Source organism: Drosophila suzukii, chromosome X (genome assembly GCF_043229965.1).
Source record: "Drosophila suzukii chromosome X, CBGP_Dsuzu_IsoJpt1.0, whole genome shotgun sequence".
Taxonomy (NCBI): Eukaryota; Metazoa; Arthropoda; class Insecta; order Diptera; family Drosophilidae; genus Drosophila; species Drosophila suzukii.
In genome coordinates, this window is record NC_092084.1 from 11,538,182 (window position 1) to 11,553,905 (window position 15,724).

Below are 15,724 nucleotides of genomic sequence, written 5' to 3' on the forward strand. Positions count from 1 at the left end.
ATTATTTACTTTTTTACGAAATATTAGATTTGAAACATTTGATATCGATTGGATATCGATTGCAAACACGTTACTATAATTTACTGTAGTGGAATTCCCCCAACGTGACCTTCAAAAACCCCGATATCTATATCGATAGAAATTCCAGGACATAACGTTGTTAGAAAATCACCGTATCCTAACAGTTAACTGCATTCCCTTACGTTTTCCGGCACTTGCGTTTGCCGATAGCGATAACAGTGAAATAATAAATATTTATTTTTATTGACGCACTTACGTTTCAGGCACTTACGTTGCAAATAGCGATAACAGCGATAAGTCAGGTGAAAAAATATCACGATATAAGTATTTATTTTTATACGAAAAGTATCGATTTTGATACATTTCTCCCATCCCTAGCGTCGGCTTTTGAATATAAAATAAACGACGCGCCGAAAGTAATTGTTATTTGTTCCCCGTGCCCCGTGTTTTTTTTTCGCGTCTAGTAGTCCTTGTGCCCGTCGAACGGAAGTGTCAAACTTACCAGTGCTAGTCGCTCCAGTTGTGTAGTCAGTAGGAGCAAAGGTTTCCACACAGGACAGACGTGTTTTCTGCTCTCGCTGCCCGGCAAACAGAAACATTTATTGAATATTTTCTACACTTTTTGTTCAGTCGTGTTTTTTTTTATTTTGCTAAAGTCACGTTGTGCCATCGGTATTGCTTTCGGTTGGGTTTTCGGGGAACAGTGCAGTTTTTCGGCGGGAGTCTAGTGAACTTGCGCGACCTGCACCATGGATCTGCGCAGCTGGCGTAAGGTCCTTATCCAGTGGGTAAGTAGTAGAGATCCTGGGATCTTCGCAGGTCTTCCCGATGCCATCCACTTACGCGATTTCCCGACACAGGTCATCGAGTGTCGCTTCATTGAACACAACTTCATCACATTGGAGCAGTCTGACCTCGATGCCTTCTTCTCGATTTACGTGCAAAAGGCCCAGGTGGCGCCGGTGGAGGATGAGAACGCGCTGCCGGCCCAGCCCGGGGAGCGCCGCTCCCCCCTGCTGAACTTCCTAAGAGGTGAGTTCGGGTATTTTGCATTTCCAGCCGAAATAGTTTTGCACGTCATGCCTCCTGAAAAACAGGGTTGTCATCCTTCTCATAGGGGATTCTATTTTCCCAAAGTCATTGTTGCCCAAATGTCATGAGTCTACATGCCAAGACACGTTTGATATAGGAACTTTCATATAGAAAATATGGGACATACGCACCTACCAAATTCGATGGTTAAAGAATTTCACTTTGTTAACAGAACTTTTTGAAATAGCAATATTACTCAGGGACTAAGGATCATTTTCTACCATTTCAGTCCTGCAAGGGTGTATAGGCTCTTATCTAGGCATGTATGTTAAGTTCCCCTTGAAAAGGTTTTGGATATAGAAACATTCATACAGAAAAGGCAGACCTTCTATAGACTCTACCCGAGTTGATATTTAAGTTGTAGAATGATAAATATCAGTATTATTCAAGGGCAAATGTTTATTTTATGCCATTTTAGTCAAATTTTAAATTGTGATTATAAATACAAGGTTATACAAGGGTTAGATATGTACATATATCAAATTCCCCCTTTTTATTTTCTTGAAAAGGTTTTGGGATTTTCAAAAGATTTTCTTTCTTCCATTTTACTTTATTGTCAATAAACTAATTGAAATAGTAGTATTATTCAAGGCTTAATGGCCATTTTATAAAATTTTAGTGAAATCTTAGATTATTATAAGACATGCAAGGGTATGTACACTTCTCAAGTCCTCTTTTAAGCTAGTTCCCTTGGCACCTTGAAAAGGTTTTGGGATTTTCCAAGGATTTTCCTTCCCTAACTTGTTGCTTAAAACTAGCCAACTAATGAGACCCATTTTTATTTCAACGCAGATCATTATCCAGAGTTCAGTGCCCACATAGATGGCCGTGGCCAACTTGTGACCTCGGACTACGCGTACGTCTACACACTGCTCCTGCATTACTCGTGCGTGAAGCAACCCAGCGTGTTCATCCACAGCATCTGCAAGAAGCTGCCGGAGCTAGTGCAGACTTGCATCGCCAACTTCTTCGGCCAGACGTTGGAGCAGCAGCTGACGCGTCAATTTCTACGCCAGTCAATGAACAATGTGGCTGTGGTTTACCGCCAGGGCGTCCAGATCAGCCCCAGTCGTCCGAGCTGCAGCACCATGAGTCCCGAGCTAACCATTGACACCACACCGGGCACATCCTCGTCCACATCCTCATCGCCTCAGCCGCCGAGCAGCACGCCACAGATCCGTCATCGCGATCGCCAGCGCCTCCAGATGTCCGCCAACGAAATGCTAGCTCCGCCCACACCCAGAACCGAGCTGCTGGAGCAGCGCACCCGGGAGCTGCGCGGTGTTCGCGCCCAGCTGGAGGTGGTGTCTTACGAGAAGACCATGCTCGAGGAGCAGCAAGCGGAGAAGGAGGACCTGATTAAATCGCTAAACAAAGGTAGGAATGCCTCATAGATCTTGTGGCTTACAGCCCTCTGATAGTAGTTAAATATGATTACATATTTGATCATTTTTCCCCATTACAGAAAACATGATGGCCAAGAGTCAACTGGCCAAGCTCAAGAACGCCGTCCAGAATGGTGAGAATGCCGACGATTCCGCGACCGACAACGTGCCAAATGAGTTCGATCATGTAGGTAATAGACCACCAGATGGTCACAGGTACTTGGTGCCATAAACCAATAATAAAACTTTACCTCATTTCAGTTGAAGCGAAGCCTGTTGAAGGAAATCAGCCAAAAGGAGGCCATTATAGCCGAGACTAACGATAAGCTACAGGATTTGCGCGCCGAAAAATCCGAGTTGGTCGAGCAGGTAAGCTACCTGTCTGATTTTATGGGGGCATTACACAAAAGAACTAAATCCGGCGAATTTTGTGTGAATATCAGCGAAAAACTAGTCACCTTTGGGTTGGAACTGTACACACTTTTGGTATTGAGAGGGAATTTTATTTGTTAAATTAATATTTTTGAATTCATATTTAATGGTTATTAATCATGATTATTTAATTAAATTAAAGCTACTAGGTACATAATTCTAAAATTAATATTGGCGAAAAAGGGCGCTGTTTAGGAAATCTAAATACAAAGTACCTACATAATACCTACCCAAAATTCCATAAATATATATTTATATTGATACTTATTTAATTTGTTTTTCTTCTTGAATAGCTTAAAACGTCCGGGGACAAACTCCTCGCGTGCGTGGACAGAATCCGGGAGCTGGAACAGCGCCTGGAGGAATCCAGCCTGATTGTATCTTCCAGAGAAGATACAATCAGCTCCCTGGAGCGCGACAAGCAGGAGCTGGATCGTTGTCTACAGGAAGCGCGCGAGGAGTTACACAACCGACGTGAGGTTCTCAATGCGTCCTCGGACTTGCTCAACTGTTCCCTGTCCCCAAACACCACGCCCGAGAATCTGGGCAGCTCTGTGGTCGACAAGCAGCTGCGCGAGAAGGAGCACGAGAACGCCGAGCTGAGGGAAGAGCTGCAGAAGCAGAACACTATCTTGCTGGAGCTAAGCGAGAGTGTGGCTTGCTTCGTCGAGAAGCACAGCATCGAGCCTGACCCTCTGGCAGACGAGAAGTCCCCATCAGTGTTGTCCAGCATTTCTATGATCGAGATGACATTTGCGGCGGAGCTGGCCAAGAATGCCCGACTACAGAAGCAGTGCGACAGTCAGACCGAGCATATCGCCGATCTTCACTCGAGGTTCCAGTGGTCAGTCGAATCTCTGGATAAACAGAGAGTACAGTTGGACGAGGCCAGGGCCAGGATTGATGAGCTTGAGCAGGAAGTTGCGGAAGCAAATCGTAGTCATGCCAAGCACATTCGTCAAATGCAGGATGATCACGATCACGACACTAACGTGTACCACTTGGAGAACAAGAGGCTAATTAAACTCAACGATACGCTCAATGAGATGGTGGCCAAGGGAGACGCACATCTGGCCGAGATAAAGGAGCAGCTTGGCGAGAAAGAGCGTCAGATAGACGATTTGGGTGCTCAAATCTTGGATCTGCGCGAGCGGAATGAGTGGCTCGGAACTAAGATCACGCTGATCGATGAGGAGCGAAGCAGCGAGGCAAGCCGTTCGGAGAAGGAGCTGCGCTGTCATACGTACTTGCGTGACAAGTATAACTATTGTCGAAGCCAGCTTAAGGATAGGATCGAGGACATGGATAAGTTGTCCCGCCAACTGGATGCGTCCAACTGGGAGAACGCGTGTCAACGAGTGCTCCAGTTGCAGTCTGAATGCGAATCCCTCAAGGTGACAATGGAATCGCTAAACGTGTACATAAAGACAAGGGCGGATGAGGAGCAGCGTCTCACCAGCCAACGGGATGAGCTCAATATCCAAAACGATTTTCTGAACCAGCAGAACGGCAAGTTAAAGGAGGATTCAGACTATTTTCTGGGCCGCATCTCTAGCCTCTTAAGAGCCGATAACTCTGTGAATTCCCTGACATCCTCCATCGACTCGACAACGGACGAAATTGGCAAGCGGTTCCGTGATATTGAATCGTTGCTCGAGCAGCACATGAAATCGTTTGATGAGACTGAGGCGAGGGTGAATAGTTTGAACGATGAGTTGGCAGATCTTCAGCGACGCAATGCAGAGCTTACCAATGAGAACGAGACACTGATTGCCCAGAAGGTCCAAGAACTGGGTCAACTGGGTGAGGATATTGAAAAACGGAATGACGTGATTAAAAAACAGAATGACGAGATCGCCAGTCTTACCAAAAAGATTTCCCTGTTAGAAAAGGCTGTGAAAAAAACTCAGGACAAGCTGGCGAAGGCTCATGTGTTGGTACAAAGCTTAAGTACGGCAGCCATCAATTCTATTGCCACCATTGAGCCTCGTCTTTTGAAATTGGGTTCAATCTCTACTTATGCGGGATGCACTGATGCAAAAGACCCCGCGCAATTCCAATCTTGGATGACCCAGTTTGTCGACATCTATGACCAAATGGATGCCAGTCGCCAGACTCTGGAAAACCGCTGCGTTGAGGCCTCGAGGAAAATGGATACGCTTAGCCAGGCCAAGAAGCGATTGGAGGAGCAGGTGCAGCAACTGCAGAATAAGTCGACTAACGATCAGATCCCTATGCTAAAGCAACTCAACGAAACCATCAACAACCTGGAGATGGTGAACGACAAGCTGACCAAGGACAACCTTAAGCTTCATGACATGAATCTAGAGTTGAGTGAGAGTCTGATGAAGTCCCACAAAGAGGTGGAACGTCGCGCGACCAAATACGTCCAGCTGGAGGCTGCGGATAGGCGGAAGTCCAGCGATCTGCACGATTGCCGGAAGAAGCAAGATGAACAGAAAGCGGAACTGAAGTCCATGCAGGAAAAAATGGCCGCGTTAAAGGAAACTTATGAAAAACAGATTGAAGAACTGAAAGCTAACTGTGATCAGCGGTCCAAGGAAGTTGAGAAAGAGGTGGATGGAAGCCAGGACTTGCAAATAAACCTAAAGGAAAGTGAGGACAAGGTATCGAAACTAGTGGAAGAGCACAAGCAACTGTTGAAGAACACGAAAGATGAGCACGAAAAGCGTTGCAAAGAGCTAGAGAAGCAGTTGGCCGAAAAGGATGAAGAGCAGTCAAAGTTGAAGGCTTTGGAAGAAGAATGTCAAAAGCGCTGCCAAGACATCGAGAAGCAGCTGTCCGACAAGGAGTCCCAGTCCTCGGAGTTGGTCAAAGAGCACGAAGAAGAAGTTAAGACAATCAAAGCGGAGCTGGAGGAGGCTCGCTACCAGGAGAAGGAGTTGCGCCTAATGGACAAAGAGCTGCGCGAGACCATACAGACCCACAAGCAACTATTAAGGGAAGCTACTTCCGATCTGCAGGATTCTCGCCTTCAGGAGCAGAGCATGCGCCAAACTATGGAGACCCACAAGCAACTAATGATGGAATCGGGTCCCAGCGAGGAGCTCCTCATTTTGCGTAATAAGCTGCAGGAGGAAGAAAAGCTTACGAAAGAGCTCAGAGCAAAGCTAGAGAAGCAGGGATCCAGCGAGGAGCTTCTCAGTTTGCGCAATAAGCTCCAGGAGGAAGAGAAGCTTACGAATGAGTTCAGAGCAAAGGTAGAGAAGCTAGAATCCAGCGAGGAGCTTCTCAGTTTGCGTAATAAGCTCCAGGAAGAGGAGAAGCTTACGCATGAGCTCAGGGCAAAGGTAGAGAACCGAGAATCCAGCGAAGAGCTTCTCAGCTTGCGCAATAAGCTCCAGGCGGAAGAGAAGCTTACGAATGAGCTCAGGGAACAACTTGAGCACCGAGAATCCAGCGGGGAGCTGCTCAGCTTGCGCAATAAGCTTCAGGCGGAAGAGAAGCTTACGAACGAGCTCAGGGAACAACTTGAGCACCGAGAATCCAGCGGGGAGCTGCTCAGCTTGCGCAATAAGCTCCAGGCGGAAGAGAAGCTTACGAACGAGCTCAGGGCACAGCTGGAGAATCGAGAATCCAGCGAGGAGCTGCTTAGCTTGCGCAATAAGCTCCATGAGGAAGAGAAGCTTACAAACCAACTAAGAGCAGAGCTGCAGGGGTCACGACCCAGCGAGGAGCTTCTCAATTTGCGTAATAAGCTCCAGGAAGATGAGAAACTTACGAATGAGCTTAGGGCACAACTGGAGAATCGAGAATCCAGCGAGGAGCTGCTCAGCTTGCGCAATAAGCTCCAGGAGGAAGAGAAGCTTACGAACCAACTAAGAGCACAGCTGGAGGAGCGAGGATCCAGCGAGGAGCTTCTCAGCTTGCGTAATAAGCTCCAGGAGGAAGAGAAACTTACGAATCAGCTCAAGGCGCAGCTAGAGAAGCGAGGGTCCAACAAGGAGCTTGTCAGCTTGCGTAATAAGCTTCAGGACGAAGAAAAGCTTACTAAGCAGCTCAGGACAATGCTAGAGAAGAGAGAATCCAGCAAGGAGTTGGTCAGTTTGCGTAATAAGCTCCAAGAGGAAGAGAAGGTTACTAAGCAGCTCAGGCTGAAGCTAGAGAAGCAACGTAAAGAACTGAGTAAGGCCAAGGCGGACCTGGAGGACTTGAAAAGCGCCGATAAGAATTTGCACAGTCTACAAACCAAACTTAAGGACGAAGAGGAGCTTACTCATCATCTTAAGGAGGAGCTGAGCTCGGCTAAGGACCAGCTCGGAGGCGATGCAAGCAGTACTACTGAACTAAGAAAACTGTACGACAACTCCAAGGAGGAGCTGATCAGTTTGACTAACAAGCTCGAGAACGAAGCGAAGCTTATGGATCAGATGAAAATGTTGCTAGACAAGCAACACAAAGATCTGGTCCAGGCCAAGGAGCAGCTCAAGAGCGCCGAGAGCTCCAAGGAGGAACTGCTGGCTCTCCAAACCAAACTTCAGCATGAACAGAAACTTACGGATCAGCTTAAGGAGGAGCTGAGCAAGGCCAAGGCCGAACTCGCAAGCAATGCAAATAGAACGACGGAACTAAATAAATTGTATCAGAGCTCCAAGCAGGAGCTGCTCAGTCTACAAACCAAACTTCATGACGAACAGAAACTTACGGATCATCTTAGGGATCAGCTTAAGGACGAACTGGATAAATTGTGTGGCAGCTCCAAGGAGGATCTGCTCAGTTTACAAACTCAGCTCCAGAACGAAGAGAAGATCAGGAATCTGCTCAAGAAGAAGCTGTTCGAGAAAGAGGAAGAGCTAAAAACGACAAAGTCCCAACTCGAAAGCAATGCAAATCGCATGGCGCAAGTAAATGGAAGCTCCAAGGAGGAGATGCTCGTCTTGCGTAATAAGCTCCAGGACCAGGAGAATCTAAGTCATCAGCTCAATGCTGAGCTGGCCAAGCAGCAGGAGCTGCTCAGCACAGCCAATGCCCAACTCGAAAGCTACGCAGAACTGGAAGCGTTGTTTGACGGCTCGAAGGATGAGGTGGCAAGGCTTTGGAATATAATTCATAAGGAAGAAAAGCTTTCGGAACAGCTCAGAGCAGAGATGAAGGATCAGGCCGATGCTCACCAGAAGGAAGTGGATAGTTTGAAACTAGCAAGGGATTCCATACTGCCTGAGATCCAAGTGGTTAAGGGGCGAATGGTGAAGGCCGAGCGCGAGTACCAGGTCAGTCTGGCCACCCTGGAGGACCAAATCGAAACGTTGGATGAGCGCAACAAACAGGCCGAAGTTGAGTGTCTCTCTGCCAAAGAGCGGATCAAAGAACTGGAGTCAAGTTGCAAGGCCAAGGAGGATCAGCTCTTGCAAGCCGAGCTCTTGAACGATCGCCTGGCGCTCGAGATTAGCTGCCACAAAGGGGAGGTGGAAATACTAAACCAACAGCTGGCAAAGAAAGATGAAGAGATGGCTGAATTGCGCAATTTCGCTGAGCGTATCCAGAAGCTGGGGCAGCAGGATATGGACGAGTTGCAGCAACGTTTGGATAGCGAGATGGTCAAACGCCAAAAGGCCGAGGATCAGTTGGCCGCAGCCAGCGAACGGCTAACCGATCTTGTCCAGGAATTGGACGGAACACGACTCGTCCACGATGCCTGTCAATACGAACTGGAGGAGAAGACGCGCGAGATTGAAACCCTTCGTGCCGAGTCGACGGACCGCATTCGTTCCTATAAGGAGCGCCTGGAAGCCTTATCACAGCAGCTGGCCCAATGCAATGACGACCTGGCCGAGCTGAGGTCGGCCAACGAGAGCCGATCGCAGAGTCCAAAAGATCTCGGTGCCACTTACAGCAAGGCGGATGCCCCGGAAGCAGACTCCAATCTCGGCCAGCTGCGTCAGGAGGCGGTGCGAAACAGCAAGCTTGCGCTGGACTGCCAGATCCTGCAGGCCAAGTATCGCGACGCCAAGGATGAGATCCAGCGCTGCGAGCAGAAGATCAAGGACCAGCGTCTCGAGATGGAGGGCAAGTTGGACAAGATGAAGACCAAGATGGTAAGTCGTTTTGATTCCTAAAACCGAGTGCGGCTGGTGGCATGGACATGTACTTATCCAATAATCCCAGAAACCATGCCATTTTAGCCCTGCCGTTGAATTTTTTTTTTGCCTGTGCATGTTTTTTACGTTGTTTGTTGTTTTGCTGTACTAACTTGTCCAGAATTAGAGGGTGGTGGTGGTATCCTTGTGTATGTGCTCTTACAGGTCCTTAAAATTCACCGGAGTTTCGGTTAAAATTGATCGAAAGATGGAAACCTAGCTATAAGGTATACTTATGTACAAATATTCGTTCTAGTCATGTCATTTGTCCATCTTTATGCAAATTTATAAAAATCTAGGAATTCTTTGAGTATAGACGGAACATAAGGAATATCCTATAGCAGCTAGAGAGCTTAGAGAACTTTGGGAAATCGCATACCAAGTATCATATTTATTTGTCAAAGATTATAATAAATTTATAGAACTTAGGTCAGGGTATTTAATCGATTCTCGTATTAAAATTTGAAATCATAATAGATGGCATATCCACAATTGCTGAGCTGTAGCTTTATTTAACCGAACTGTCACATCATGGAATTAAAAAGCATATATCTTTCCTTCCTCTCTCCATTCACTCCTTCAAACAAAAAAAAACACCAATCAAACATCCTCCATTCCCCATCCCAATCCCGGAACCTCAAAAATATCCCATAAAACCCCATGCCAACCAAAAGACCCAGACAAATCTGTCGATCGATCCGAAGACTGTTGGCCGCCTCACGATGGTCTCAAGAGGCACAGATGCGACACGTGGGGCAGAAGTGGCAGCCGAAGTGGCAGCTGAAGAACAAGCGATACCAATGGCAGTACAGATATTGGCCAGGCGCATTGGCAACGAACCGGTAGAGGTCGCGAACCCTGACAACGAACCGGTGGTAGAGGTCCGAAACAATGAAATCGCGATCCCGCGCCGTAACGCATACACCCGATCCCTGTTATTGGTGGTCGGCCTGAACGCCTTACTTTTAGGTGGACTTCTTTTAACTCTGCATATGAACGACACACAGATCGATATCGTTTCTAATAGCCCAACGGAGTTCTAGACTGACAAATGTAGATTTTGTTATTAGCTATTTACATGTTGTTATATACTTATGTACCTACTTTGAATATATATATCTGATAAATTTCCACAATGCCACGGCATTGCCCAAAATGTTTTTTGTTTGTTGTTTATTTGTTATCCTCGCTGTACTCACTGCTGTCTCACTTGCTCGCCCCCCGAAACCCGAACCCAAAATATACACTGCCCTAACTTGTCCACGTTCACCCACACGCCACACGCACCCGGACATTTGACACACCATCCGCAGCGCTCCTTGTACACGGCGGAGGTGACCCGCATGAAGGAGAAGCAGGAACGGGATGCGGCCAAGAGTGCGTCCGAGATGGAGGCCCTCACAGCCCAGGTAAATATGGCTATAACCCGTAATCCTTGAAAGTTCTGATGCTAATTCTGTATTCATCTTTTTAGAATGCCAAGTACGAAGAGCACACGCGCAAGCTGTCCAATCAGATTGTCCGGCTGAACGAGAAAATCCTCGAGCAACAGAAGCAGCATGCCATCATCAGCACCAAGTTGCGCCATCTGCAGATGCAGCCAGTGTGCGAGGCGAAGCCTACCACTGCCACGATAACCGTTTCCTCCAGCTCCTCGACGGCGGCCACCGAGGATTGGCAGCCCTTCAAGCGGCCCAATGCCCCGTCCTCCAATCTGGCCATGGAGGATGAGGAGGGCGAGGTGTTCAACAACACCTACCTGACGGACCTCAAACTGGGACGTGTTCCCACGGACATGACGTAAGCGATGGTCTTTGATCTCTTACCCTGAAATTAATGTATTTTTTATCGTTTATGCAGGGCTGAGGAGTTGATCTATAGGAACTCGCTGCAGCCGCCACACCTGAAGAGCACTTATGCCGCCCAGTACGATCTGGGCAGCCAGGACGAAGATCTTAAAGTAAGCGTTAGCAGTACCCCGACTTCCGGCGGCAAAGTCACCGGCAATAGTAGCACCAGCAACAGCAGCAGCAGCAGTAGCAGCAGGACCAGACACGGCTCGAGCGGCACACCCTTGCGGGCCCAGCACGCAGCCATGAAAGCAAAGTTTGCCCGCATGATGCGCCGGCAATAGAGCCATTTAACCCATTTAACCCAAGACCGAGTGAGCTTTTGTCCCAGTGAAGTGTCCGTGCCGTTCTGTCTTGAAATTGCTGTGGTTGTTTACGTTCTTGTCTTGTCTGTACTACATCTCCTGTTTAATATATGAGTGTCAAGCTAACACAGTTGTTGTCCTACGCTCCATATGTTTTATATATCAATATTAATGGTTATTTGTTTTATCACCTTTTGCAGGACGGACCCCATAGTCTGGATGACAGCATGAGTGCCCTGCTGAGCTCCTCGAGCACTGGGACGCGCAAGAAGTCCATGGGCACCCACTACAAGCGGCCGGGACCGCCCACGCCGAGCAAGAACGGCGGCAGGTTGTCCTTTGGCAGCTCGGAGCCGCCGCGCGAGATCCTGCGGGAATTCGGCGACCATCACAACAACACCTCCAAGACGCCGGCGCGCTTCAAGTTCCTCACGCAGCGCTTCAGCGTTGGCAGCAGCGGTCTGCCCCGGGATGAGGTGAGTGCGGACCATGGAGTCCATGGCTGGTGTGGAGTAGATTTGTGCTTTTCGATGTTTTGGTTGTTTCGTGGATGTAGTGCTCGTGTGACACTGAACTTGCGGGGACTCATTTAGGCTATCTGATTGGTTTTTAAAATAATGGGAATATTTGTAATGGTTTATGGTAAAAAAAACAACGTTAATTAGTTTTATCTTAATTGGAAATTGTGTGGGAATGTCAAGGCAAAAACTGATAGGAAAATGCATATTTTTTTTTATCGCAATATGAATTTTGTATTACGTTTACTTGGCAAACGAATATTTGGATTTTACTAGTACTAGACCTAGACGTTGCATTTTATGTTAAATTGTTTTCTTAAAATGCCATTTTTAGACACCTTTGATTGATAAGATTGAAAAGATTGATGATGCTTCTCTCCTTAAAAAAATCGTAAAAGGTATAAAAAAAGTAGGACAATTTTTTGGGAAAATATTTATAATCATTGAAAACAAAATATTCGGGTTTTTCTTCGGCTTTTTCCTTTAAACAAGTCGTAAAAGGTATACAAAATATTTTTGTGGCAAAATATTTTTTTTTAAATGTTTATTATCAGAAACTACTTGTAATTTACCTTTTAGGGAAACCTAACTACCTCTTCCCTCAAAAAAATCGTATAAGGTATAAAAACGTAGGAATATTTGTAGGAAAACATTTAGGATCTGTTAAAAACAATAGGGGAAACTCCCATACTCCTTCCTCTAAAAAAATCGTGAACGGTTTGAAAAATGTTTTTTAAATAGAGTGTAGTGCCCCTTGGCAATGTTCAGTGTCATCGAAAATTGTCTTATACTTGAGCTGTAGCTTGGATAGTCAAAAGCCTTAGTTTGGTGCCATAGGGCATTCAGAGTGCCCTAGTGCTTTGTCCATGTGTCGTCTTCGTGCGCGTGTTGTTGTCGTCCTCGTCCTTTGTGTGGCTCCACTGCAGCCGGCAACTGACCTGGCCTCTCCCACAGCTGCCGCATCGCAAGCGGCCGAATCTTTTGACCGGAATACAGCGCCGTAGGCTGCGCCAGGCGGTGGGTTTGTTTTGTACATCAACGCCGCGCAAGAGCCGCTCCTACTACGATCAGCAGCGTCTGATCCGCGTCAGCGATGCGGACACATCGGAGGCGCAAGTCGAAGTGGAGGAGGAGGAGATGGTAATGGAGGCAGAGGAGGAACACCTAGAGGATCAGGCCGAGCAGCAGGGCACTCCGCACTTGTCCACTGCAGCACTATTGGCCCTGACCAAGGGCAACACCCGCCGCCTGACTGGCCAAATGAAGCAACGGAAGGGTCGCGTTTCCCTCTGCATACATGGCAACATTTTCGCCAAGAGCCGGACGGCGGCGGCGTTGAAGGTGTCCCATCAGGCGGTGTCCGGAAAGCGGGTGCAGCTGCGTCGAAAGTTGCGCCAGGAGCGGTTGGGCCGCTTCGATCAGGCCCGTCGCCTGGACCAGGTCTCCTTCGCCAAGTCGCCCGATTCCGCCGACAACAACAACTACAGTCTGCACAATCGCAATGAGGAGCAGCAGCAGCAGCAGCAGTTCCTGATGGGCAAGACGGTGGTGCTGGGTGGCAAGAGGCCAAGGAGTCCTGTCGTATCCACCACATTTAACGTGGAGCAGCACAGCGAGACCTGGCAGCTGCAGCAGCAGTTTGAGTCGGAGAACCTGGCCACCTGGGCCATGGAGAATGACCAGAGTGCCTTGGACGAGACCCAGGAGGTCTGGCAATTCGAGCAACTGTGCCAGGAGACGGAGTCCACGGCGCCCTTTCAACTGCAGCCGCTTAACTATGAGCCGCTCGTTGAACCAGCGCCGGCGGAACTGAAGCTACCGCAATTGGTCAGCTCGTGCAGCAACATCACCGATGCCAGTTGCGCCACCAACATGACCAGCACCTCGTCCCGCCGATCCACCTGCACCGTCTACTCGATGGGCAGTGTGCACATGCAGCCGCTGCCGCAGATCAATATCACCTATGTGCAGCCATCGGGCTCCCAGCTGGCCAGGTCCATGCACAACCGCTCGTTGCCGGCTCAGTGCAGGCGCATCCTCTGCCGTTTGAGCCTTGGAGAGCGGGTGATCGTGGGCCTTGCCCTGCTGGCCATCGTGGGGCTGTGCTGCCTGCAGCTGGAGAACAGGACGGTGCTGGTGCTCACCGCCGTGCTGGCCGCCATGGGCCTGGTCCTCCTCACCGTTTCGTTTGCCGGTCGCCACTAGAAACGCCAAAATAAAACAAAACCAGAAACCAAAGCAATGGAAATCGCACATTTCGCTTAGCTATGTGTAATGCCCATCGTTATGTGTGTACTCATCTCTTGTCCATTTACAGAACTCGCCGCCCAAGCGTCGCCTCAGCAACATGTTCAAGCGCAAGTAGCCGCCGTCGCAGTATTATCCACTCATTTCCGATCCAGATCCAGTCTCTGCTGCGTCCACCTGATTATCACAAATAATTTTCGGATACAATTGGAAAATCTTCATTTATTATTGACTTTAAGCTTTTTTTTTTTTGCCTCAGTTAAACCTTTTCTGGATATAAAAATCTATGTTTATTATATGTTTCAATGGTACCATATCAAGACGAACATAAGATGAAAAATAAAATTATATGTACATATTCAAAGACTGCGCAGTTTTCAATGCGGAAAAATGTGTTCTGCTCATTGAGCGAAAGAAATCCGGCTTTGTTGGTAGTTATCTTGGAAATGATCATTTATTCGGGGGTGGGATTGTAATTTGACTAAATTCTAGATCAACTAGTGGAACGATTGGCGCAATTCAGTTAGAAAAATCAGCTTAACCCATTTTAGAGAATTAATTTTTAAAGAAAAATAATTATTAGGAAATGTTAATATTAAAAAGTATACCGAAAGAAAAAATCACTTTATAAAAAAATATGAAGTATTCAAATATGTTAAGAATGTTTTTAAAGATCTTTAAATACCTGATCTATACTATATGTATTTGTAAAAAAAATGTATAGGGTGTTTACTAAGGAAGTTCTGGTTCACAAAAACCTGACCACAACTATAAATCCCTTTATATAGGTCAGATATAAAGGAAATTCCGTAATAATGGCTCTTTATCAGAGGGAGGCCGGTACTATAACGCTTAAGAGATTGTCTTCAAGTTGGCTGTCAGTATCGGGGGGCGTGAAAACGGTCCGAAGAAAGAAGTTCGAGAAAACCTGCTCCGACCAAGGTGAGCAGGAGGCTCGCTCCACCGATCGCTTGAGAGGTCGACCGATCGACTGACTTACCCACTGACTAACCCGACTCTGATAAATCGGGGACTGTTATGATGCAATGGCAAGGCTAGCGCGAAAAACATATTTTTGTTTATCGCGATATAAAAGGCCAATTAAATGACGGGCACAACAACAACAGCTTTGAATAATCACAGTTAAAGGCAAAACAAATATTTAGAACATTGTAAATATGAAGAATATTTACATAATAGTCAGGGATACCCAATAACAAAAAATATTTGTAACTGTTAGAATGGTTGAAAACAAAAACACAAAGATGTTTAGCAGTGGTTTGAGGGAGTCTTGTAAGATATACTGATAATGTTGGTCAGGGAGTTATGATTAGTTTAGTCAATGGAAAAATAGTTAAGGATCAGAAGAAAATATGAACAATAATATATCCTTTTATATATATATTTATATATACACCTTTTTTTCTTTCGATTTCATAACAGTTTTATAGGTTTTAATAGGTTTTAATAAAATTCACTGCATTATCTATAATCTGATTAAAACAAAATGACTTTTAAGGCAGGTCCACAGTCCTTAAAATAAATAATCTGATTACAACTAAATGTTTATTCCCATAGTATCGTTAATGTTCTATTTTTGATTAAAAGAACAAAATTAAGGCTTAAAATATAAAAATAACTTTGTCATTCCCTCACTTTTTGATTAAAATAACCACATTCTTGACACTAATACAATTTCAAGTCAATATGAATCGTAACCATATCTATATTGTTAAATTTCTATTTATCAAGTCTGATTCTCAAAGAAGACATTTC

At 46.5% G+C, this 15,724-nt stretch overlaps 1 protein-coding gene across 5 annotated transcripts; it reads left to right on the plus strand.

Moving 5' to 3' along the window:
* Window positions 1-391: 391 nt before the first annotated feature.
* On the plus strand, window positions 392-14,312 carry LOC108014262 (putative leucine-rich repeat-containing protein DDB_G0290503). 5 transcript variants are annotated; one of them, XM_036820305.3, is made up of 11 exons: window positions 393-809; window positions 882-1,053; window positions 1,906-2,490; window positions 2,579-2,685; window positions 2,760-2,867; window positions 3,224-8,986; window positions 10,342-10,437; window positions 10,503-10,828; window positions 10,889-10,988; window positions 11,384-11,659; window positions 12,656-14,312. In XM_036820305.3, exons 1-11 carry the CDS (start codon window positions 771-773, stop codon window positions 13,904-13,906), a joined length of 8,823 nt encoding a protein of 2,940 aa, XP_036676200.2. In that variant the 5' UTR covers window positions 393-770; the 3' UTR covers window positions 13,907-14,312. The 5 variants fall into 5 exon arrangements, with proteins under 5 accessions (XP_036676208.2, XP_036676200.2, XP_036676206.2 ...); XM_036820311.3 differs by having other exon boundaries at window positions 14,019-14,312; XM_036820312.3 differs by lacking the exon at window positions 12,656-14,312 and having other exon boundaries at window positions 10,889-11,192; window positions 11,384-11,524.
* Window positions 14,313-15,724: the final 1,412 nt, after the last annotated feature.

What these genes read in the sequence shown, in the direction of transcription:
- LOC108014262 (XM_036820305.3), top strand. Translation starts at nt 771, where the DNA reads ATGGATCTGCGCAGCTGGCGTAAGGTCCTTATCCAGTGG. An exon ending in GTAAGGTCCTTATCCAGTGG is followed by an intron (nt 810 to 881) that starts GTAAGTAGTAGA and finishes TTCCCGACACAG; the next exon opens with GTCATCGAGTGTCGCTTCAT. An exon ending in GATTAAATCGCTAAACAAAG is followed by an intron (nt 2,491 to 2,578) that starts GTAGGAATGCCT and finishes TCCCCATTACAG; the next exon opens with AAAACATGATGGCCAAGAGT.